This window comes from Choloepus didactylus, chromosome 3 (assembly GCF_015220235.1).
Source record: "Choloepus didactylus isolate mChoDid1 chromosome 3, mChoDid1.pri, whole genome shotgun sequence".
In the NCBI taxonomy this organism is placed as follows: domain Eukaryota; kingdom Metazoa; phylum Chordata; class Mammalia; order Pilosa; family Megalonychidae; genus Choloepus; species Choloepus didactylus.
The window spans coordinates 156,683,314-156,709,511 of NC_051309.1; the positions used below are offsets into that span (position 1 = coordinate 156,683,314).

At 37.3% G+C, this 26,198-nt stretch overlaps 1 protein-coding gene across 4 annotated transcripts in view; it reads left to right on the forward strand.

The window, feature by feature from the left end:
* Positions 1–26,198, forward strand: part of GAB1 (GRB2 associated binding protein 1) — a 147,250-nt gene that overhangs the window by 74,117 nt on the left and 46,935 nt on the right. For all 4 annotated transcript variants that reach the window (XM_037830726.1, XM_037830728.1, XM_037830725.1 and 1 more), the window contains exon 2: positions 24,229–24,523. In XM_037830726.1, the coding sequence (XP_037686654.1) occupies positions 24,229–24,523 (295 nt within the window). The remainder of the gene's footprint in view (positions 1–24,228; positions 24,524–26,198) is intronic.

Sequence of the window (26,198 nt, forward strand, 5' to 3'; positions counted from 1 at the left end):
CAATAGTAAGCGAGGGAACAAGCCCCTCTTTTATTGTGGATGTGTATATATATATATATATATATATATATGTGTGTGTGTGTGTGTGTGTGTGTCCCTCTTTTATTGTGGATATATATATATGTGTGTGTGTGTGTGTGTGTGTGTATCATAAATTTTTCTATTTTAACCGTTTTTATGTATACAATTTAGTGCATGACTTTTATAATGTTGTGCTACCATCACCACCTTCCATTACTAAAACTTTGAGAAACTGTGCTTTTTAAGCAGTAACTCCCCATTCTCCCTACCCCCAGCCCCTGGTAACTTCTAATCTACTTTCTGTCTCTATGAATTTGCACAGTCTAGGCATTTCATGTAAATGAAATCATCCAATATTTGTTCTTTTGTGTCTGGCTTATTCCACTTAGCATAATGTTTTCAAGGTTCATCCATGTTGTATCATGTATCAGAACTTCATATGTTTTTATGACTGAATAATACTCTATTGTATGTATATACCACATTTTGTTTATGCATTCATCTGTTGATGAACACTTGAGTTGTTTCTACCTTTTCGCTCTTGTGAATAATGCTGTTATGTACACATATCTATTCAAGTCTCTGCTCTGTTCTTTGGGGGTATATACTAAAGAGTGGAATTGCTGGCTCATATGGTAAATTTTTTTTTTTTTTTTTAATCTTCATTTTATTGAGATATATTCATATACCACGCAGTCATACAAAACAAATCGTACTTTCGATTGTTCACAGTACCATTACATAGTTGTACATTCATCACCCAAATCAATCCCTGACACCTTCATTAGCACACACACAAAAATAACAAGAATAATAATTAGAGTGAAAAAGAGCAATTGAAGTAAAAAAGAACACTGGGTACCTTTGTCTGTTTGTTTCCTTCCCCTATTTTTCTACTCATCCATCCATAAACTAGACAAAGTGGAGTGTGGTCCTTATGGCTTTCCCAATCCCCTTGTCACCCCTCATAAGCTACATTTTTATACAACTGTCTTCGAGATTCATGGGTTCTGGGTTGTAGTTTGATAGTTTCAGGTATCCACCACCAGCTACCCCAATTCTTTAGAACCTAAAAAGGGTTGTCTAAAGTGTGCGTAAGAGTGCCCACCAGAGTGACCTCTCGGCTCCTTTTGGAATCTCTCTGCCACTGAAGCTTACTTCATTTCCTTTCACATCCCCCTTTTGGTCAAGAAGATGTTCTCCGTCCCACGATGCCAGGTCTACATTCCTCCCCGGGAGTCATATTCCACGTTGCCAGGGAGATTCACTCCCCTGGGTGTCTGATCCCACGTAGGGGGGAGGGCAGTGATGTCACCTTTCAAGTTGGCTTAGCTAGAGACACAGGGCCACATCTCAGCAACAAAGAGGCATTCGGGAGGAGGCTCTTAGGCACAACCATAGGGAGGCCTAGCCTCTCCTTTGCAGCAACCGTCTTCCCAAGGGTAAAACCTGTGGTAGAGGGCTCAACCCATCAAGCCACCAGTCCCCTATGTCTGTGGTCATGTTAGCAACCATGGAGGTGGGGTAGGCGAATACCCCTGCATTCTCCACAGGCTCCTCAAGGGGGCACTACATCTTTTTTTTTTTTTCCTTGTTTTTTTTCCTTGTTTTTTTTTTTTTTTTAACTTTCCCTTCTTTTTTAAATCAACTGTATGAAAGAAAAGTTAAAAAGAAAACATACAATAAAAGAACATTTCAAAGAGACCATAACAAGGGAGTAAGAAAAAGACAACTAACCTAAGATAACTGCTTAACTTCCAACATGTTCCTACTTTACCCCAAGAAAGTTACCTAATATAGCAACATTTCTGTGAACTTGCTCCTACTATATCCATCAGAAATTAACAGACCATAGTCATTCCTGGGCATCCCCAAAACATTAAATAGCTTATCTGTTCTTCTTGGATTATTGTTCCCCCTTCCTTAATTGCTCTCTGTTACTAGTTCCCCTACATTCTACATTATAAACCATTTGTTTTACATTTTTCAAAGTTCACATTAGTGGTAGCATATAATATTTCTCTTTTTGTGCCTGGCTTATTTCGCTCAGCATTATGTCTTCAAGGTTCATCCATGTTGTCATATGTTTCACGAGATCGTTCCTTCTTACTGCCGCGTAGTATTCCATCGTGTGTATGTACCACATTTTATTTATCCACTCATCTGTTGAAGGACATTTGGGTTGTTTCCATCTCTTGGCAATTGTGAATAATGCTGCTATGAACATTGGCGTGCAGATATCTGTTCGTGTCACTGCTTTCCGATCTTCCGGGTATATACCGAGAAGTGCAATCGCTGGATCGAATGGTAACTCTATATCTAGTTTTCTAAGGAACTGCCAGACTGACTTCCAGAGTGGCTGAACCATTATACAGTCCCACCAACAGTGAATAAGAGTCCCAATTTCTCCACATCCCCTCCAGCATTTGTAGTTTCCTGTTTGTTTAATGGCAGCCATTCTAACCGGTGTTAGATGGTATCTCATTGTGGTCTTAACTTCCATCTCTCGAATAGCTAGTGAAGCTGAACATTTTTTCATGTGTTTCTTGGCCATTTGTATTTCCTCTTCAGAGAACTGTCTTTTCATATCTTTTGCCCATTTTATAATTGGGCTGTCTGTACTATTGTCATTGAGTTGTAGGATTTCTTTATATATGCAAGATATCAGTCTTTTGTCAGATACATGGTTTCCAAAAATTTTTTCCCATTGAGTTGGCTGCCTCTTTACCTTTTTGAGAAATTCCTTTCAGGTGCACAAACTTCTAAGCTTGAGGAGTTCCCATTTATCTATTTTCTCTTTTGTTGCTTGTGCTTTGGGTGTAAAGTCTAGGAAGTGGCCGCCTAATACAAGGTCTTGAAGATGTTTTCCTACATTATCTTCTAGGAGTTTATGGTACTTTCTTTTATATTGAGATCTTTGGTCCATTTTGAGTTAATTTTTGTGTAGGGGGTGAGGTAGGGGTCCTCTTTCATTCTTTTGGATATGGATATCCAACTCTCCCAGCCCCATTTGTTGAAAAGACCATTATGACTCAGTTCAGTGACTTTGGGGGCCTTATCAAAGATCAGTCGGCCATAGATCTGAGGGTCTATCTCCGAATTCTCAATTCGATTCCATTGATCTATATGTCTATCTTTGTGCCAGTACCATGCTGTTTTGGCAACTGTGGCTTTGTAATAAGCTTCAAAGTCAGGGAGTGTAAGTCCTCCCACTTCGTTTTTCTTTTTTAGAGTGTCTTTAGCAATTTGAGGAATCTTCCCTTTCCAAATAAATTTGATAACTAGCTTTTCCAAGTCTGCAAAGTAGGTTGTTGGAATTTTGATTGGGATTGCATTGAATCTGTAGATGAGTTTGGGTAGAATTGACATCTTAATGACATTTAGTCTTCCTATCCATGAACATGGAATATTTTTCCATCTTTTAAGGTCCCCTTCTATTTCTTTTAGTAGAGTTATGTAGTTTTCTTTGTATAGGTCTTTTACATCTTTGGTTAAGTTTATTCCTAGGTACTTGATTTTTTTAGTTGCTATTGAAAATGGTATCTTTTTCTTGAGTGTCTCTTCAGTTTGTTCATTTCTAGCATATAGAAACATTACTGACTTATGTGCATTAACCTTGTATCCCGCTACTTTGCTAAATTTGTTTATTAGCTCTAGTAGCTGTATCGTCGATTTCTCAGGGTTTTCCAGATATAAGATCATATCATCTGCAAACAATGACAGTTTTACTTCTTCTTTTCCAATTTGGATGCCTTTTATTTCTTTGTCTTGCCGGATTGCCCTGGCTAGCACTTCCAGCACAATGTTGAATAACAGTGGTGACAGCGGGCATCCTTGTCTTGTTCCTGATCTTAGAGGGAAGGCTTTCAGTCTCTCACCATTGAGTACTATGCTGGCTGTGGGTTTTTCATATATGCTCTTTATCATGTTGAGGAAGTTTCCTTCAATTCCTACCTTTTGAAGTGTTTTTATCCAAAAGGGATGTTGGATTTTGTCAAATGCTTTTTCAGCATCTATTGAGATGATCAATTGATTTTTCCCTTTTGACTTGTTAATGTGTTGTAATACATTGATTGATTTTCTTATGTTGAACCATCCTTGCATGCCTGGAATAAACCCCACTTGGTCATGGTGTATGATTTTTTTAATATGTCTTTGGATTCGATTTGCAAGTATTTTGTTGAGGATTTTTGCATCTATATTCATTAGGGAGATTGGCCGGTAGTTTTCCTTTTTTGTAGCATCTTTGCCTGGTTTTGGTATTAGATTGATGTTAGCTTCATAAAATGAGTTAGGTAGTGTTCCATTTTCTTCAATGTTTTGAAAGAGTTTGAGTAAGATTGGTGTCAGTTCTTTCTGGAAAGTTTGGTAGAATTCCCCTGTGAAGCCGTCTGGCCCTGGGCATTTATTTGTGGGAAGATTTTTGATGACTGATTGGATCTCTTTGCTTGTGATGGGTTGGTTGAGGTCTTCTATTTCTTCTCTGGTCAGTCTAGGTTGTTCATATGTTTCCAGGAAATTGTCCATTTCCTCTACATTATCCAGTTTGTTGCCATACAGTTGTTCATAGTATCCTCTTATAATTTTTTTAATTTCTTCAGGATCTGCAGTTATGTCACCTTTTTCATTCATTATTTTGTTTATATGGGTCTTCTCTCTTTTTGATTTTGTCAGTCTAGCTAGGGGCTTGTCAATCTTGTTGATCTTCTCAAAGAACCAACTTTTGGTGATATTTATCCTCTCTATTGTTTTTTTGTTCTCTATGTCATTTATTTCTGCTTTAATCCTTGTGATTACTTTTCTTGTACTTGGTTTACGATTGGTTTGCTGTTCATTTTCAAGCTTCTTCAGTTGATCCATTAGTTCTTTGATTTTGGCTCTTTCTTCCTTTTTAATGTATGCGTTTAGTGCTATAAATTTCCCCCTTAGCACTGCTTTTGCTGCATCCCATAGGTTTTGGTATGTTGTGTTCTCATTTTCATTCGTCTCTATATATTTAGCAATTTCTCTTGCTATTTCTTCTTTAACCCACTGATTGTTTAGGAGTGTGTTGTTTAACCTCCAGGTATTTGTGAATTTTCTAAGTCTCTGATGGTTATTGACTTCTAATTGTATTCCATTGTGGTCAGAGAATGTGCTTTGAATAATTTCAATCTTTTTAAATTTATTGAGGCTTGTTTTATGTCCCAGCATATGATCTATTCTGGAGAAAGTTCCATGAGCACTAGAAAAGTATGTGTATCCTGGTGATTTGGGATGTAATGTCCTGTATATGTCTGTTAAATCTAATTCATTTATCAGATTGTTTAGGTTTTCAGTTTCCTTATTGGTCTTCTGTCTGGTTGATCTATCTATAGGAGAGAGTGATGTGTTGAAGTCTCCCACAATTATTGTGGAAACATCCATTGCTTCCTTTAGTTTTGCCAGTGTTTCTCTCATGTATTTTGTGGCACCTTGGTTGGGTGCATAGACATTTACAATTGTTATTTCTTCTTGCTGAATTGCCCGTTTTATTAGTACGTAGTGGCCTTATTTGTCTCTCAAAACATCCCTGCATTTGAAGTCTATTTTATCTGAGATTAATATTGCTACACCTGCTTTCTTTTGGCTGTAGCTTGCATGAAATATTTTTTTCCATCATTTCACTTTCAGTTTCTTTGTGTCCCTGTGTCTAAGATGAGTCTCTTGTATGCAACATATTGATGGTTCATTTTTTTTGATCCATTGTGCGAATCTATATCTTTTAATTGGGGAGTTTAATCCATTTACATTCAACGTTATAACCATGAAGGCATTTCTTGAATCAGCCATCTTATCCTTTGGTTTATGTTTGTCATATTTTTCCCCTCTGTCTATTAATATCCTTTATTGTACCCATACTGAATCTCTTTAGTACTGAACCTTTCTCCAAGTCTCTCTGTCCTTTCTTTGTTTCTCTGTCTGTAGGGTTCCCTTTAGTATCTCCAGTAGGGCAGGTCTCTTGTTAGCAAATTCACTCAGCATTTGTTTGTCTGTGAAAAATTTAAGCTCTCCCTCAAATTTGAAGGAGAGCTTTGCTGGATAAAGAATTCTTGGCTGGAAATTTTTCTCACTCAGAATTTTAAATATATCGTGCCACTGCCTTCTTGCCTCCATGGTGGCTGCTGAGTAGTCACTACTTAGTCTTATGCTGTTTCCTTTGTATGTGGTGAATTGCTTTTCTCTTGCTGCTTTCAGAACTTGCTCCTTCTCTTCTGTGTTTGACAGTGTGATCAGTATATGTCTCGGAGTGGGTTTATTTGAATTTATTCTATTTGGAGTTCGCTGAGCATTTATGATTTGTGTATTTATGTTATTTAGAAGATTTGGGAAGTTTTCCCCAACAATTTCTTTGAATACTCTTCCTAGACCTTTACCCTTTTCTTCCCCTTCTGGGACACCAATGAGTCTTATATTTGGACGTTTCATATTATCTATCATATCCCTGAGGTCCATTTCGATTTTTTCAATTTTTTTCCCCATTCTTTCTTTTATGCTTTCATTTTCCATTCTGTCATGTTCGAGGTCACTGATTCGTTGTTCAACTTCCTCTAGTCGTGTACTATGAGTGTCCAGAATCTTTTTAATTTGGTCAACAGTTTCTTTAATTTCCATAAGATCATCCATTTTTTTATTTAGTCTTGCAATGTCTTCTTTATGCTCTTCTAGGGTCTTCTTGATTTCCTTTATCTCCCGTACTATGGTCTCATTGTTCATCTTTAGTTCTTTGAGTAGCTGCTCTAGGTGCTGTGTCTCTTCTGGTCTTTTGATTTGGGTGCTTGGGCTTGGGTTATCCATATCGTCTGTTTTTTTCATATGCTTTATAATTTTCTGTTGTTTTTGGCCTCGTGGCATTTGCTGAACTTGATAGGGTTCTTTTAGGGTTTGTATACCTATTGAAGTCCTTATCTCTAATTTATCAGATCTACAGCTTCGTGGAGTACACTTTCTCTAACTAACCAGCAGGTGGCGTCCACGAGCCACCTGTTCTCCACAAGCCAGTTCTCCCCTGCTTAGCCTTTTTGGTGAGTGGGGGAGTGAGTCTTGTGGGGTCCAATTGGTGTACCAAGCTTGCGTGTGTAGTTGGTGTTGCCTGCCCTGTATATGGGGCGTGTTTCTGGGCAGTCAGGGAGGGGGGGGTGGCTCTAACAGTCAAATCTCCCTGGTGATCCTAGAGTTTTAAAGCTGCTGCAATAGTCTGATCCTTCAGTTCAGTCCTGCCACAGTTTGTCTCTGCCACTGACCCACAAGTCCTTGGTATTGGCGTATGGCTCCTGAGACTTGCAAGTGGGCCCCTCTTCCAGGCCGTGCACCCCGGGTCCTCTGTTGAGGGATGACTGTGCTATGTCACAGGTGAGTGCCGTCCCCCCAGGGCAGTTCTGGGCTGCTGGGCTGTGTAGGGAGGCTCCCAGTCTGCTGAAATGATGGCTGAATGGGGCTTTGTTAATTCACACTGCTCTACCTTCCCAACTCTGGGACAATCAGCTGAGGTTGCAAGGAAGGCTAATGTCCACGCCCAGTTTTGTGGTGTGTGCCTGTTATTTGAAGCACTTCCGTCACACTGGGTTGTCTGGGGCAGTTCTGGGCTATGGGGCTGGCGATGGGCAGGAGTGTTTCCTGTCCACTAGGATGATGGCTGTGAGCGGACACCCCCCTTTTCTTGGGAAGTTGTGGTGTTTAGTGAATTTTCTCAGCCACTGGATTATTGCGTTTTGTCTCAGAGCTCTCCTAGTTCTGCTCTTGACTTGACCTGCCCAAATAGCAAGTCTTTGAAGCTTTCTGTATTGGGCTTCTTAGAGTAATTGTTTTAGAAAAAGAAAAAAGTATTAAAAAAACAAAAAAAAACAAAAAAAAAAAAACGGGCCCTCCTCAGAGATCTAATGGGTTATTGAAATGCTAAGAGACAAAGCAACCAGGGCCATTAAGGAAAGGTCCACAGGGCAGAGAGATCAGCTTTTCTTCGGGATTTGCATATGCGCCTCAGGGCCCTTCCCCTTTCTATGTTCACCAGAACTCCAAAAATCCTCGCTTTTATTTTGGAGTTTTTCGTGTTGTTTTTTTTCTATGCTGCGCTGGCTGCTCTCAGATTCTCTGGTGTCTGGTCTCAGTCTATCTATGGTTGGAGTTTGGATCAGTAGAATGTGTTTCCGATAAAGGCTGCCACTGCAGTTCTCCCTTCTCCTTCCCGGAGCTGACAGCCCCTCCTCCCCCGGGACTGAGCCTGGCAGGGAGGGGCGCGGGTCCCCTGGCCGCAAAAACTTACAGATTTCGCTGATCTCAGCAGTTCCACGTTTTCATGAGTGTTGTATGAAGTATGCCCAAAGTCAGATTGCTCTGTGGTGTCCAGTCCACGCAGTTCCTGGCTTTCTACCTACTTTCCTGGAGGAGTAACTAAAACATACAGCTCACCAGTCTGCCATCTTGCCCCGCCTCCCTCATATGGTAATTTTAATGTTAACTTTTTGAAGAACTGCCAAACTGTTTTCCATAGTGGCTATACCATTTCACGTTCCTATAAGCAATGCACAAGGGTGCCAATTTTTCCACATCCTCACCAACACTTCTTTTCTTTCTTTTTTATTTATTTATTTATTTTTTTAAGTAATAGCCATCCTAGTGGGTATGAAGTGGCATCCCATCTCATTGTGGTTTTGATTTGCATTTCCCTATTGACTAATGATTCTGAGCAATCTCTTCATGTTCTATTGGCCATTTCAAGCCCCTCCTCTTAATGTGTGCATGTTTAGGGGTCTAGCTAAGGTGTTAATGTTTTTATTATTCCTTTTTCTTTGCTCCATTGAGAATCAGATCCAGTTATCATTTACTGCAGCCAATCTAAGGGTACAAAACCTTATTGAAATCTTGGAGTGAAAATATCATCACTTTGCTTCTCATGTCACTTATTCAGCAAAATATAGGCTTTTGTTTTTCTTTCTTTTTTTTTTTTAATTTTTCAAATTTTAACTAGGGATATTTTGTTTCTCCTCAGCTTCCCCTCTACTTTTGGAGCTACCCTTTGTGTAGATAACTACAAATAGGTTGTCTAGTCTTTTACTATTTCAAGTATAAACATTTAAATCACTGTGCAGTAAAGGTACTTATTCTGAGAATGTCTTCAGGTTACAATGCCTAACATAAGTTGAAATAACATGGGATCTTTTTTCCTGACATAAATTCTTCATGTATTAGATTTAATGAATCAGTCCAAACAGTATGAGAGTGCCGTTATTGGTAAACAGATGATAGCATTTCTGTCAAGAAAGGATTTTACACATTTGTTTTAGTCATTATTTGCTTAGAGCACCAACTGCATATTGTACCAAATTGGAATAGACATAACAGGACATTCTTTGCATTATGATTAAATATGTTAATGACTAGACTGTATCTGGGATGCTGTGCTAAGTTAGAAAGCCCATGGTAAATTAATATCGTTGTTTTTATAATCACTAAATATGTTTTATTTAATATGTTTCATACTAAATAAGTTTCAGAAAGCATTTTAATGAGGGAGGGCTTCACCATTACCCCCTTAATTCTAGCATGGTTAGCAAGACTTGGAAAAAGTCACGATAAGTGAAAAATAAATGAATTAAAATTTTAAACCTGCCTCTGAAAGTTAGAACATGAAACCAGAGATACAGTCATCTTTATTCAAAAAGCTAGATGCTTAAAAATATGTATATGAATAAAGATTAGATGAGAGAATGGAAAAATAAAGATTTTCTTTAATGGTGGTGGGATTATATTATATTTTTCCCTTGATTTTTCAGTTGACTTTATTGTTGCTAGTAGTTTGTTTATTTATAAAATTATTTTTTAAAATGTCCACACAACTGAAACAATTTTACTCCAGAGAACACTTTGCCTTAGATATTGCATTAGTCTCCAGAAATATGGATTCCACCATAGTAGTTTAAGGGACGCAGAGTTTTGAAATTTAAGACATTAAACAAGTTTAGAGTTAAGCCTAATGCTTAAGGAGGTTTTTCTTTTTTCTTGTTTTTTTAACAGCTGCTAAATTTTTAAGACTTCTTGGAATTAAAGGCAGAGGATAAAATTAAACCAGTTTTATCCAGAAATTAATATCAAAGATTAATTTCACATAACTTATAGAGACCAAATACCAAATAGCCCTTTTTTATATACTAATAAAATATTCCTCTGAATTCTTGGTAGTCAGTGCAGCTCTCCCAGGTAATTTCAGTTGATGCTAGCTTTATGTTTTCAGTTGGAAAATTTTTCCTGTGTTCTATTTGGAATTATGTCACTTTTCAGGACAGGACAAGAATTAGAATTGTGTTCAACATGCCTGATCTCATATACCAGTTGGGATGTGAGGACTTTTACATATATATATATGTATATTCCACTTGACTTCCTTTCTACACTTAACTGTTGCAGCAGCATCTTAAAAACAAGGGAGGGAGAAGGTACTGCCAGGTTAGAGAGTGGATGTTGTGAGGGGAAAAATACAGGTCGAATGTATCCCCTTAACAATATTTCATGAAGAGTTGGGGGTTTATGGTATTCTGAGGCCCCTAATTAAATGGTAGAAGAGGCACTGTCTTCTCCATTCCCTGTCACCTTCCCCCTATCCAAATCCACCCCTCCTTCACTCTGGTTAAATACCAGCAATTGTATATTTAAAGTAAAATGCTGAAATTTGAATTTCTGTGGTGAAGTGTGGGATGTCCTGATGACGTTTTTGAAAACCCAAAGCCAATCCCTGCACTCTGAACTCAAGATTTATATTTAGAAGACAGTGTGGATCCTGTATTTTTAAAATGCATAAACATGTTTATATGGTTATTTTTAGCTACTGCAGACTTTAGTGAACTTCCAAGTTGGCAAGTCAGGCACAGTCGGTTGTCCATCCTGTTACCTCAGATGCCAGCACTTTGTGAATGATTCTGATGGTCTCACAAGGTTTCTAACATGTTTAAAGCAGATGAGTATATACACTATCTTGTGTCTGTTGCATATGGCAGCATATCCGTATAGCAGTGATTGTACTGCTGTTTATATACATATATATGTATGTATGTATGTATGTATATTTAGCATTTATGAACTAGTTTGGGTGACAGTTTTGCTTGAAGTTCAAGATGAGTCAGGTCCTGCTAAATGGCACTGTTATGCCTCTGGCTAGTCATTCTCTTTCGCCCTAACCCCTCTCTCCTGGTCCTCAAGCATTAAGTCATCCATATACAAATCCTTACAGTCGCTGTTATTTTCAGTCCATTGTGTCTACTTCCTGTTGGCCAAAAGTTGTGAGGCTTGGGTGGGGTAGAGTGAGATGGAAAGTTGACAGGAAAAAGAAAGGCGAGCTCATTTTTAGGGCTGACACACCATAGAATGGGCAAGATAGCACTTGGATTTGTTGAAAAGAGAAAGAGGTAAATGGTGAACAGCTTTTCTTGTACGATGAAATCATTATCTGCATGTTGTATGAACGAAAAAGTGTTTTCCCTGAAGAATCATGTTTTAGGAAAGGGTGACACCTCCAGCCCTCACCCAGGGTGGGGAGGTGTCGTCACCAGCAGTGCGTTGAACCTGACACATTGGCTTCAGAAAGCTTACTGATTTCATTATCAGCAGAATACTTTTTGTAATGCATTGGGCTGTGGATTTAGTTCTCCTCTTGGAGGAAGTTATTCTTCCTTGCATCTTGTATTTAATGTGTTTTATTGTCAGTGACTTCAGAATGCATTAATTTATATCTCTATGAATATGTGTCTTTCTAAGGAAAATTTTCATGGACAGCTATCTTTTGTTCTGGAAGCTTTAGACTGAGTTAATATGTTCAGAAGAAAATTATACTGGGCATCATTTTGGCTTGTTAATATAAATTAAATGATAGAAATTTGATGTTTCTTGATATGAAAGTGTTGTTTTTTAAATGTGGTCCAAATCTGAATATACCAATGTTTTCCTCTATTGTGAATTGTGAATGTTGTTAAGAAATGTAGAGAAGAAAATAAGAATGTTTTTATATGTTTTGCTGGACTCAAACACTAGTTCTATCCTAGAAATAATTGTTTTGGAGTGGATATCTGGCTATGGGAACAAGGAATAGACTTTAGAGAGCTGTTGGTTTTATGAAAGATACATTTTCATTTTAAAAAATCCCAGATTGTTATGGGTGTTATGTTTTAAAAATAATCTGAATTTATTTAAGCAAGCATGTCCTTTCAAAAGAAATAATTAATAACAATGTAGATAACATGAATTTGTGGGGCAAAGTAAGTTTGTGAAATGCAGTGAAATCAGGATCAAGTTCACTTACTTGTTAGGATCTCAGGTATAACAGCTTATAGTAGCACTAGACAATTGAAACATTCACTTTGGGTTTTATTATTTAAAGATGTAGCCTCTTCAATGATTTGTATTATTCTTCAAGATGAAGAAACAGCCTTTAAAACTGCATTGTCCATATGATAAATACTAGCCATATGTGGCTAAATTCAGATTAAATAAATTAGAAAACCGGTTTCTCAGCTGCACCAGCCACTTTTCGAATTCTCCGTAACTACATGTGGCTGGTGGCTACTCTGATGGTCTTTGCAACCATTTTCATCATTGCTGTTGGCCAGCACTACTTGGGATCTGCCACTCAGAATTGCTTCTGTGCTGGAAAGTTTTGTGGCTTTAATTTAAGATGTGATATCGATTTCCTGCTGCTTAAACAGCAGTATTTAAGTAAATTTCTCACGTCTTGTTCATCACTTAAGCATGTACAGCGCTCCTTGATAGCACATGGCATTTTGCTTTTATCATCTCTGATGACATTACATTTTACCATCTGAGAGACTGGAATGTCATTACACACACACATGCAACAATGTTGTATAATTATATATATATATAATATCACTGTATATAGGTAAATACACTAAAACGTTTTCTAACTGCATTATATGGACCTCTCTAATACTGTAGGCACTGTCTAAAGTTGTAGGTTCCTAATATTAACATATTAGTATGGTTTCAGTCCAGTGGCTCATATGGACTTGTTCCTTGATTAGGTTAGTTTCACTTCTTGATTGAGACTTGTAGGATGGAGATTTGATAGGGTTCATGCCTGAACACATAAAGCAACAAGGAGACCTGCTCTTGGTTTGTTGTGTCATCCATCATACCTGAAGACCCACTGTACTAATGAGGAACATCATCAGAGTCACCAGGAGATTTAGATATTCATTCATTTGCTTATTTGTTCAGGTAACAATTATCAAACATGCCTCTTAGCTGCCCAGTCCCCTGTGCACTTTGCACTATGGTGAGTACTCAGATGAAAGAAGAATAAGACAGGGAAGAAAATAGCTGTACAAAGGATGATTGACATGCAAGGGGAGAGTACTATGATAGAGGTTTGCACAAGGTACTCGGACACCCCAGAGCAGTAAGCTCTGCCTGCATAGGTAACAGGAGCCAGAATAGGCAAGAAGGAAGGTGTTGGTTAGTTTTCCTTCACATTAGAGTCCACTTACTCCAAATGAAGAGGTTAGTTCCTTGTTATGATCTCCCAGTATTTTGGAAATTTTGCAAACCATGGAGAAAAAATCTTTGAAAATGGTATTCATAAGCATCATTGAATGGCTAGGTAATACTCCTATATGAGGATGTATCATAATTTAATCAGCCCCTTACTGTGACTGACCGTCCTGGTTTTCTAAGACCAAGGTGTTTCCCAAGACATGGGACATTGTGTCTTTGCTAAAGCCAGGACAGTCCTGAGAAAACTGGACTGGTTAGTCACCCTACCTATTGTTGAATATTGTATTGTTTCAAATATTTATTATTACAAACAACACTGTGTTGAATATTTTGGTGCTTAGGTATTTAGCTGCATTTCACTTAGGCTAGATTCCTAGAAATGGAATTAATGGCTCAATGGCTATGGGCGTTTTTGGTGCTCATGAGAATACCTATGGTCCTTTATTGCATTTTTGCAGCACTCAGCTGTATCTGCAGGAGTCTGCATGGACATTTGCACCACCTTCTGCCTCACAGATTCTTAGGGAGATAAGCAGAAGTTAGAGCCAGGTACATACTTGCTTATTCACTGACTGAAGCTCCCATCCCTATTCCGTAATTAGCCAGATGGCAGATGAACCTAAACTGTATTGTATCTAGACCAGAGGCAGGCTGAAGGCCTATACCAGGAGGTGGAGTGGACTTCTTTACCCAGTTTTCCTATGACCACATCCTGATCTGAGTTCTTACAGCACACTGTGATAAGAGAAGAGTGAGGTCAGATGAACCCTAGGGCACGTGGTCTTCCCAACACAGGTTTAGCTACACTATCACCCCAGGCCTTCATCCCCAGTCACACAAACATCACATGCTTGTCTTGGGTCTGTTCTTAGCCAGGCTCTGGACTCTCTTCAGCCTCCTCCTATTTAGGGTAAGGAAGCCTTGAAAGCACCCATAGCCCTGGCAATTGGGAATTTGATGGGAGAAACTACATTACCTACAAGAAAAATATACTATACATGCTCCACAATTAAGAGTTAATGCCTTGAGGTGAACTACTTTTCTGTAGAATTTTATTAACCAAATTTCCCTGGTTGGGGTCCAAGGCAAACCAGCCTCATACCAAACTGTTCTCTGCACCCAAAGTCTTATTTCAAGGGTTTTTAATGTGGCCCAGGGGTCCTTTGAACACCTGCAAGTGTGTATAATATTATGTGTTTATGTGTCTTCTAAAAAAACAACTTTCGTTGCTTTTATCAGATTCTCAAAGTGGTCCATGACCCAGAAAAGGTTTAGAACTGTTTTGTGTATATTAAGTACTAAGGAGTTCTTGTCCTTGCTCTTTTTGTTTTATGTAGGAGTTACGCTTAGACTTTATCAGTTTAGCAGTGATTTCAACAAGTAAATTATATGTACTATTTATTGACAATTTTAAATTCCCTGGAATTTTTTCTAGCTACTGTAGTATTTATGAGTTGTTTTTAAAAATTTTGTTATTGTGAAATTGTTTCCATTCCAGCTAATTTGTTTTTATCCAGGCAATGTAGGTAAACTCAAATATTTAAAAGGTTAATAAAACAGTTTTAAGCTTACATCTAGGCATTGTTCTGTATTATTTTCAATATATTCTTTTGTTTGTATTACTAAGCTAAAGTTAGCACAGATAGCACAAGACTAGAAAATGGTGACAATAGTTTGAAAACAGGAAATTTTAGGCTTGTGTGTGTTTGGAACAGATGATCATAATGATAGAGCCAGTGGAGTGGAAACTTCCACCGAGCCTGTTTTTTCCTTATTTTGCTCTATGAGAAAAGATGGTGCTTCCTGGAAAACAACTCAAGTATTTTAAAGCAAATAGTTTTCTTTTGTCCCTGCTTCATGGTTAATTTGTTTTTCTTTATTTTATTTATCATAGTAGCTTTATTATGGAAATTTAGTATCTCTAATGAGTAAAGTCATCCGGAAAGTGCCTATTTTAGATATTTAAATATCTAAACATATTACCATTTACTGACAAGGTTTTTAAAGAAAATTAAAGCGGTATGAATATTATAACCACTAGACTTTAAGGGAAGAAGAGAAGGAGAAGTTTGTTCTCGTATTTTAAGTGCTCCCAATCTTCCTTTTTTTTGTTTTTTTAACCCATGAGTTCCAGTTTTTAAAACAAAGTAGCTGTACTTTATTTGTCTAAGTTATTTCCTGACTAAGATTCCTTCCAGATGTATCCCGGAATTCTATATTTAAAAGAGAGGTTAAATTCATTCACTTACTGCAGAGTAATAAGAAATTAATTCTCCATACATCACAAAAACTTTAAAAACATGTAATATTTTAAAAATTCCAATAATACATGGAAGCTCCGTGAAAGAAAACCAGTCTATATCAAAGTATATAAAGTAAAAATATGAAATTTGCTTGGCCCTCTCTGATCCCTATTCATGGAGTTAACCACAGTTAGGATACACAGGTGTGTATCCTTCCAGACCTGTTCTCGAAACAGACAAATATGCATAGTTTGAGCATGTTGTGAGTGTACAAACACACAGTTCTTTCATAAAAAATGGAATCATATGTACAGTTCAACTTAATTTTTTTATTCAACAATATCTTGTGAGCATTTTTCATATATATATGAAAAATATATCTCACTTTTTAAATATTTTGCATAGATATATTATTGTGAAGATGTCCTGTAATTTACTTAACCATTACACTGCTAATGACATTTAGATTAAAGCCATTTTTATTAAAAGTAGTGTTTTCATCTTGTGAACACATATCTTTAACCTTAACATTTGCAAGTTGCTGAGATTATGCATAAACTTTGAGTTCTACCAAAGAATAGTAATCTTTTTTCCTTAAATATCAGTTGTACATACTTTTCAAGAGATTTCAAAATAAAAAGTTCCTGTGACAACACAGGGTTAGTAAAATTACCGTTTAATGGTAAAAGGGCAGTTGACTCAGGAATGTGGAAAATGCTGTTTCTTCAGTTTATCTGGTCAAGTTAAACTTTGTTAGGGCAGCTCTCCGGAGACCTATATGCAGTCATCAGAGTTCTTAAGAGCCATAAGTTCATGGGCTTGTTTAATGGGCCACTTCTGAGATGTATGGCAAGAGCTTAAAGGAATGGGAGCAAGTGCCTTGACTTTGGGGAGGCTGAAGAAAGCTTCCAAGAGGAGGTTTTGAACTGGGTCTTGAAGGTGAGTAGAGAAAGGGTGTTTCTCGTTGGGTGTTTCAGGATGAGACAAAAACAAAACAAAATATGTAAAGTCATGGTGGAGTGAAAGAGCGGTGGCTGCGGCCATCTGTGGAGGTAAGAGATTGGACAGGTAGGTAAGTTCACCTTTTGAAGAACATCGTATGTCACCATATTATAGGAGTTTGGACTTTACCCTAATAACTATTTTGGACTTTTTTCTTTCCCTGATATATTTTCATTTAAGTTCACTGGCTTTCTGCAATCATTCTGGTGAACAGAAAACTTTAAAATCTCCTGGTCAGTGGATACTTTGAGGGCTTACGATGAAGTGCTGTAGCAGATACAAAAAAATTTAAGAAATGATCTCTGCTTTCAAGAAACTTGATGTCTAGCTGGGAAAGTAATTCATAAGCATTTGGAAAGTTTGGAGGTATAAACAGTGATATAACAGACTGTTCCAAACTGTTCCACAGCAGTGCAGGAGACATTTCAAGACAGTTCCTGATTGATTGCTGAGTCCAGATAAGGAGCAGTAAGGAGTGGGGAAGGTTAGGACAGAATCTTGAAGAATGGATTGCTTTTTCAGTAGCAGAAAGGAGTTGTGAACAGAACCAAAGAAGGGAGACCTGTAGACAACATTGGCAGGAGCAGAAGGAGTGCAAAGATAAGGAACTGGACAAAAGCTTGAAAGGGCCTATGGTTTTTTGGAATTCTATTTTAAAGAGAAACTTAATTCTTAATTCTATCTATTGATTGGACCAGTGGTTTGCAATCTTGTTGGTACGTTAGAATTACCTGTTGGGCTTTTAAAAATACCTATTCCCATGCCAGGGATGACACCCTCACCCCCACCCCACCTTACCCCAGAGATCATGATTTAGTTGGTTTGAGGTGAGGCCCCAGTAATCAATTTTTGTTAAGTTCTCCAGATATTTCTAATGTGCAGTCAGAGATGGGAACCACCATACTGCACTGAACTCTTCTCTGCCCCTCTCTTTTGCCTGCTCACATAGGGGCTATTTCCTCAATAATTAGCCCTTTCAGTAAAGGTACAGGGGAGGAATAAGGGAGTCTTGGCAAGAGTTATACCAGGTGTGTGTTCAATCAGTAATACCACGGGGAACTCAGAAAACAAGTGTGCAGCAGTTACAATGTTTTTGTTTTTGTTTTTGTTTTCTGCAGAACTGAACCCATTTGCTATCAAATTAGGCAAATTTTGTGAATTGATTAATAATACTATTGCAGATAATAGTTTGGAGCTAATCCAGACCGAAATTTTTTTTCTTTCTGTTAAATAATGTTATTCTATCTGTACTTTCTTGCCAATGTGTACATAACCATATTCTGCAGGGTTTATGATAAGTCTTTCTTAGACCACCTTCAGTGTGACAAGTCTGTCTTCAGCTTAACATATGCAATTTACTTAAATTCTGAGAGTCTTTAAAGAACAATTATTTAAGAAGGAAGTTTAAAATACCTCTCTTATCTGTAGAGTTTTTAAAAAAATAAATCAATTTATTGTTTATACACCTCTGTCCATGCCTTATAATTCTTGTCAACCAAATTGTAAATGGGCTGGCCAGATTGCAGTCATGTCCATATCCCCATAACATTTAGGTAGTGTGAAACCTTCCGTATGTTTATCATTGCCTCAAAGAGCATCTGATGGACATATTCTGCAGGCATTGACTAAGTACCTATTTGGTGCTAGGCAGTGGGATAAGGGAAGGTGAAAGATAAATAATGCATGGCTCTAGCCCTCAAAAACTCACATGGAAGGTGTCAAACGCTAAATAGAAATGATAGAAACAGAGAGCTCAAAGGGGACCAGCCCAGGGATGATACCACATAAAGGTCTGAACTGAATCCAGGTTGTGGATGGGGATGGTGGTGCCTAGGGGCAGCAGAGCAGAGTGTAAGCAGACTGCAGGCATTGCCTATGTGGTTGGGGGGCAGAGAGGCAAGAAGTGAGGCTGGAGAGATGAGGGAGGGGCTTGGAGGGCCTTGTGTGCCCTGCCAGAAAGCCTGGGCTTTATCACTATAGGCAGTAGGCAGTCACTGGGCATGGATAATAGGTAGGTGGCAATGCAAAAACTATAAGCATTATACATATTCAATTTGGCAATCTGATATGAAGAAATTCTAATCTGAATATATTTCCAAAGGCATCCTTGCAACTGTGCATGCTGTCCACTTCAGGTGTTTAGGTAGTGGCGAAAGTTAATCTAGAAACCTTGAGACACTAGTATCACCATATGATATTTTGAAGCTACTTCAAAGTGCAGACCTGCTGATGAAATCATGTTACTGCATCATTTATTCAACTTCAAATTGAAGTGACTATTGAGTATCAAAAGTGACAACAAAGAAGTTTTGCGTGATTGTGCTTGAGCAAACCTGCTTGTAATGGAAGCCTAATAGTCACAGTGATTTTTTCATATGAATTTTATTTAAAATTGCTTTGGGTATTTGGGGTTTTGATTTTGAAAGTTTCTAGAAAACTTTCCGTTTTTGTCTTTCACTGCTCTGCAGAATTGGGGAGGCAGTGTGCAGCTTTCTCTGGGGCTACCAGTGCAGCGGCAAAGATAAAAATAGGACAAACTTTAAGAATCCGAGATATTTTCAGATAACAAAGACTGGTTTATGTGGGCTCATTTTGTGCTTTGACAAAACACAGAGAAGCTTTTGTGCTGTGATTAGCAAGGGTGCTGATGTCAGTTCTCTTGTCGAGCATCAAGCTTTATTCTGTGGCTAAATTGTGCTTTGTACTATAATCCAGAGAACCTTTGTATCTGCCTTATTAAAGTGTGTAGTTTATGTAATTGCTTTTGTTTTCCAGTTTAATCTGTGCCAGATTCAATGAGAGTGACTCATTTTGTGACTGAGACAAACACTCACATTTGGACCATGTTAAAAATAAATAAATAAGTGGCAGGTGCTGCTTGGCTAAATTCTGTGTTTTAATGCTGTAATTTCCTGCTTTCAGAGTTCATCTCTTGTACAATGTCTACTCAGCCTCTGTAATCGCCCGCCCAGTATAACTAGTGTACCTCACTTCACTGCTACTCATTTCTTGGCTATTTATTTTCGTTTCCAAGGGCCTTTTGAATGTTAACAATATTGTTTCAACAGGGAAGCAAAGAAATAGATTGGGAAGCTACAGTCAGTCAAGAGACAAAAATTGATTGCCAGGACACATAGCTGTAGCAAAAGGACACATTTCATTATTTTCTGCTTTTGTCATTTACTCCAGGTGTTTTGTGCATGTGTTTGGTAAAGTTATCTTAGTTATCTTAGTTGTGTTTATTTTATTATATGTTTGCACTGGGGCTCTTTTTTTTCAAGTGGAAGAGGTTTTGTTAGCCATCCTTTCTATTCATTGTGGTCTGTATATGTAATCTAATATTCTTGAAAATTTTATGTCTTTGTATTATCAGGGCAATTATGTTTATTTATTGTGCAGCTATTTGTATATACCAGGAATATAGATATTGTGCTGTGCTTTGGGTATGTAATAGCAAATAAAATATACACAGTCCCTATTTTCTTGGACTTTACAATCTGGTTAGGGAATGAGATGCTAAATAAATTAATACAAAGAAAAACTGAATTTCAAAATTATAAGGATCAATATAAAGATAAGTAGTGGAGTCCCTAAAACAATGCCTTCCTTTTACACTGGGGCTGGTCAAATTAAGAGTAGTCAGGGAAGGGAAGGCCTGAAGGTTAGAGCCAGCCTGGCAAAGACTAGGGAAAAGAACATCCCAGACTTAAGGAGTAATGTATGCAAAGTCCCTGAGGCAGGAAAGAGTTTAGCATTTTATAAGCTGAATTACCATATGACCTGGGAATTCCACTTCTAGGGATATATATATAAAAGAATTGAATCTTGTCAGGAGGGAGAAATGACAATTCATAATCTGGACAGAGAAGAGACAGAAAACAGTATTTAAGAGATTATGCATGAGCTATACAAGCAAAATAATATGGCACTAGTTTATTATAGAGGCAGATGACCCTCCCTATAGCCCAGTAGCCTCTGAGAGCCTGCCTCACTAAAGTATGGTATAGAAATTGATGCCCATAATACTTAGCCTGAATGATTGGGGAATAGATGAATTATGTTCAGTGAATTATGTAGTACGGCATTTGAGAGAGATTTCCACACAGGACATTAAAGTTTTAAAAAGTCATTTCTGTATTTAAAGATTGAACCTTGACTCTCTGGAAAATTTGCTTCTTTTAAAGATCCAATTCCTTGATGGCTCTAGATAAGTGACATAATATGTATTTTCTTTTCTCTTCATCTTTCCTTTACCTTTACAAGCTTACTTCTTGATCGGGAAGTATCTGTAGAGAATTTTTTTTTTTTTTAATTAGCTAAAGTCCATACTTTATTTGGATTTCTGTACTTTTTTATAAATAAAATGTATTGTGATGATATACATATATAAAGTATAAACATAAAATTTCCCATTTTAACTACTCACAATTCAGTGGTATTAATTACAATCACAGTGTTCTGCTACCATTACCACCATCCATTTCCAAACATTTTTCATCATTCCAAACAGAAGCCCTGAGCCTTTTATGCATTAACTCTCCATTTCTTCCCCATTGCCAGTCCCTCGTAACTTGTGTCTGCATTCTATCTCTATGAATTTGCATATTCTAGGCATTTCATATATGTGAAATCATACAATATTTGCACTTTTATATCTGGCTTATTTCTCTCAACATATGATGTCTTCAAAGTTCATCCATATTTTAGCATGTCTTAGAACTTCATTCCTTTTTATGGCTGAATAATATTCCATTGTATGTATATAGATCATGTTTTGTTTATCTTTTTATCTATTGATAGACACTTGGGTTGCTTCTACCTTCTGGCTCTTTGTGAATAATGCTGCTATGAAAATTAGTGTACAAATATCTGCTTAAGTCCTTGCTTTTTAAATTTATATATATATATACACACACCTAGAAGTGGAATTCCCAGGTCCAATAGAGTCAAGAGGTCATTCTGGAGGTTATTCGTATGCATTTTATAGATACCGCTTTGTAGTTTTTAGTGTATTGAAATAGATAGAAGGAAATACTTGAATCTGTTGAACTGTAATCCAGTAGCCTTGATCCTTGAAGATGATTTTATAACTTTATAGCTCTTTAGGTGTGTACCGGTTTGCTAATGTTGCTGTTTTGCAAAATACCAGAAATGGATTGGCTTTTATAAAGTGGTTTCGTTTGGTTACAAATTACAGTCCTAAGGCCATAAAAGTGTCCAAACTAAGGCATCAACAAGAAGATAGCTTCACTGAAGAATGGCCAGTGGCATCCGGAACACCTCTGTCAGCTAGGAAGGCACGTGGCTGGCGTCTGCTATTCCCAGGTTGCTTTTCAAAATGGCGTTCTCCAAAATGTCTCTGGGCTTGTTGCTCTTAGCCTCTTCATGTCCTGTGCATCTAACCATCTGGGGGTCTTCTCTCAGTTTCTGTGGAGCAAATCCTGGGCTGGCATCTCTTAACTTAGCATTTCCAAAGTCCTTCTGTCTGCATTTCCAAGTATCAGCTTTCAACAGCCTTCTCCAAAATATCTCTCTCAGCTGCTCTGAGCTCCTTCTGTTTGTGAGCTCTTTTATAGGACTCCAGTGATTAAGTCAAGACCCACCTCCATGGAAATTACAGTTGGGTGAGTCACATCTCCATGTAAGCACTCAATCAAAAGGTTCCAACCTAATCAACACTAATACATCAGCCCCTACAAGACTGCATTAAAGAACATGGCTTTTTCTGGGGGACATAATATATCCAAACCAGCACAAGGTGTGACTATGTAATTGCGAAAACCTTGCGACTGACACTACCTTTATCCAGTGTATGAGCAGATGAGTAATAAAATAAAGACAATAAATAAATAAATAATGGAGGGGGAATAAAGGGTATGGGATGTTTTGGGTGTTCTTTTTTTATTTTTATTTTTATTTTTATTTTTTTGGAATCATGAAAATGTTCAAAAATTGATTGTGTGGGATTGGGAAAGCCATAAGGACCACACTCCACTTTGTCTAGTTTATGGATGGATGAGTAGAAAAATAGGGGAAGGAAACAAACAAACAGACAAAGGTACCCAGTGTTTTTTTTTACTTCAATTGCTCTTTTTCACTTTAATTATTATTCTTGTTATTTGTGTGTGTGTGCTAATGAAGGTGTCAGGGACTGATTTAGGTGATGAATGTACAACTATGTAATGGTACTGTGAACAATCGAATGTACGATTTGTTCTGTATGACTGCGTGGTATGTGAATATATCTCAATAAAATGAAGATAAAAAAATTGATTGTGGTGATGAATGCACAACTATATGATGATACTATGAACCACTTATTTATACTTTGGATGAATATCTGGTATGTGACTGTATCTCAATAAAATTGGAATAAAAAAAAAACTAAATCTTGAGACATTGTAACTGGTACTTAGTTGCAATATGCACTGGCTGGTAAGAATATTGTATTCCACTGAGGTTCATAAAATGTCAAGTTTCTCTGTACTTCCTTTTCCCAGAATGTCCTCTTTGGGTGATCTTACCCCCCATGTTCAGTTTGGAGAATGCCTCTTAGCAGGTGGCTGAAACGTGCTAAAATAGGCCTTTGTTAAGTCAAGCTGCCTGCCAGCTGAGGGAGAACGTCAAAGAATAGTATGCTTGATTTTGTTCCTAGTCAGACATGGGTTTAAAGGCTACTGAAGAAGAAAATTACAAATAAAAAAATAAACAAAACAAAACACAAAAGGCTGCTGAAGAAGACTTTCACTCATTTGATTCTGCTTTTATTATTTGACTAATATAAATTTTAGGGAGGGTGATAGTAACATAATTTTAGGCTTCTTTGTGCATAGTGTTAAACTCAAAATTTATGAGAACTTGTAGATGGAGTGTATGGTGAGTTTAAGTCCAGATTGCCAACCTGTGTTTGTTGGGAAGAAGAGGAGAAAGACATAAAGTTGTATCTCATACTCAAAAATACAGATCTTATCCATGTAATCCTTGAACAACAGGCTGTCTTGCCAAAAGAAAGGAACAGCCCATTTTTCTGCTTACTTTTCAGGTGAGAAGCTTTCAGGTGAGAAAGCAGGAAAGCTTTTGTCACTGGATTTTTTCCTTCCCCACCCTTTGCCCCACCCCTCAAAAAAAAAACCTGTAGTTTAAAATCTTAAGGAGTCTTATGAAGAAGCATCTTTTTGTAAAACCAAACCTTCCTTGGTTTATTGACTTGTTATTATAAAGTAGAAAATTTAACAGAAGATGCGAGATATATACAATATTAAGTTAATTGAAGCCATCAAGTACATTTTGCTTTTCAGAGTGACACAATATCCTATGGAAACAGAAAACATTGTATATGACTTTCTCAGGACAATACGTTTATAAAATAGTTTTGTTAAATGTGCATCTTCTTGAAAACTCCCTCTCAAATTAATACTAACAGATATTTTTGTTTTGTTCCTAGGCATGGAAGAGGAGATGGTTTGTGTTACGCAGTGGCCGTTTAACTGGAGATCCAGATGTCTTGGAATATTACAAAAATGATCATGCCAAGAAGCCTATTCGTATTATTGATTTAAATTTATGTCAGCAAGTTGATGCTGGATTGACATTTAACAAAAAAGAGTTTGAAAACAGTTACATTTTTGATATCAACACTATTGACCGGATTTTCTACTTGGTAGCAGACAGTGAAGAGGAGATGAATAAGTGGGTTCGTTGTATTTGTGACATCTGTGGGTTTAATCCTACAGAAGAAGGTAAGTTCAAGATTTTGTTATTCAGCCTGAGCACTTCTCAGCTGCTGCATTTTTAGAACTGTCACAAAACTCTCTGTTATTTCAGTTACTTGACAGAATGTTTTATGTTTTTTTCATAATAATAACTTCACATTTGGGGAAAAACACTGAATCGTTTAATTAGTTTGGGGATAAAATTTTTAGGCTTTAGAAAGAAAGATTTAACCAATAGGCAGTATCTCTATAAATGGCCTGAGGAAGAAGGTGGCAAGAAGACATGCTTACTTAGAGCATATACTGAGTTCCCAGATAAGTATTCAGTTGATCCTTAAAATACTACTTATATTTGACCATTTTTGACCATTTGCATTTTCATATGATACTACCTAATTCTTTAGATGATAGTTTTAAAAAAAGATATTAGATTATAAAGTTGTGAAACAGCCAAGGAGATTATGAATATCTATGAAAAGCAAAGGAAGAAATGAAGTTAAGTCACAAAACATGATGAAAAAGTACCAAACAATTGAGTTTACTTAATACAGAGATCCTAAAAATAGCATGGATGAAGAAAAGGGCTCAAGCTGGGATGCATGGTAGTGAAGAAAAGCTTTTTGGAGGAAGACAAATTGTGAATTGTAGGTTTTTGAAGGAGGTAATATTTCTAAATAAATGAAAGAGAGGATGCAGAAACCTCTGAGCTTAGGGTCTAGGAAGAGAAAGGATCCAGAGATAGAGTAGCATTTTATGTAATAGGAGCAGAAGAGCTATGACTAAAAAAGGCAAGGGGAAAGCTGGTTAAGGATCTTGAATAAAAGACTGAGATCTTGGGTGAGAACTCATATATATATTCTCAGGTGGGAAACTGAGGTATGTGATTGACAAGGATTATTCTAGAAGCTGTTTGATATCTTGATATGAAGAGAAATCAGAAGCACTTACATTTAGTCAGGTGTGAAATGATGGGTTAGAGAGATAATGATAATTTTACTAATGGTAACATTTTCTGAGTGTCTGCTATGTACCCAGCCCTGTACCAGGCTCTTTATATGCATTACTTCATTTGATTAGCGGTTTTTCTGCACGAAACAAAGGAACATATTGAAAAATCAGCAGTCTTTGGTCAGTAAAAGGAGATTAAGAACAAGCAGTGTAACTCCAAAGTTCTCAGTTCTGTATGACTCATAAATGTATTTGTAAGGTAATCCAGAATACTACAGGACATAGCTCTGAAGGAAGTGACTTTGGAGTCTGGGAAAGCAGAGATGCCGATTGAACTAGCCAGAGGCTCTGGAGCTGCCTAACCTGAGAAAGGCTGAATGGTTAGAAGTCTCAAGAAGAATTTTCAAGTGGGATTCCTATTCAGATGCCTTTTTATAGCTGTCCTGCCTACTGATTTCCTTCCGACTTCTCTACTTCTCTGCCTTTTTAAGTGAATAGTAGAACCTATGTAGGTGATTCCAAAATGAATTTAGGTTTGTAGAGCAAAAAATAAGAAAGAAAAGTGAACTGAAGTTCTTGACCTTATTGTTTTCATGGTTAAACTCAAGTTTAGAAGTGTGCATTTCCGAGTATCCACATTTAGGACTGCTGGAGATTCAGTGAGGAGTGGAAATTGTATTAACAATCAACAACAGTCATTGTTGAAGTGAAACAATTATCTCTAATTAGCTTCAGGTCAGCCTGCTGCTTCCTC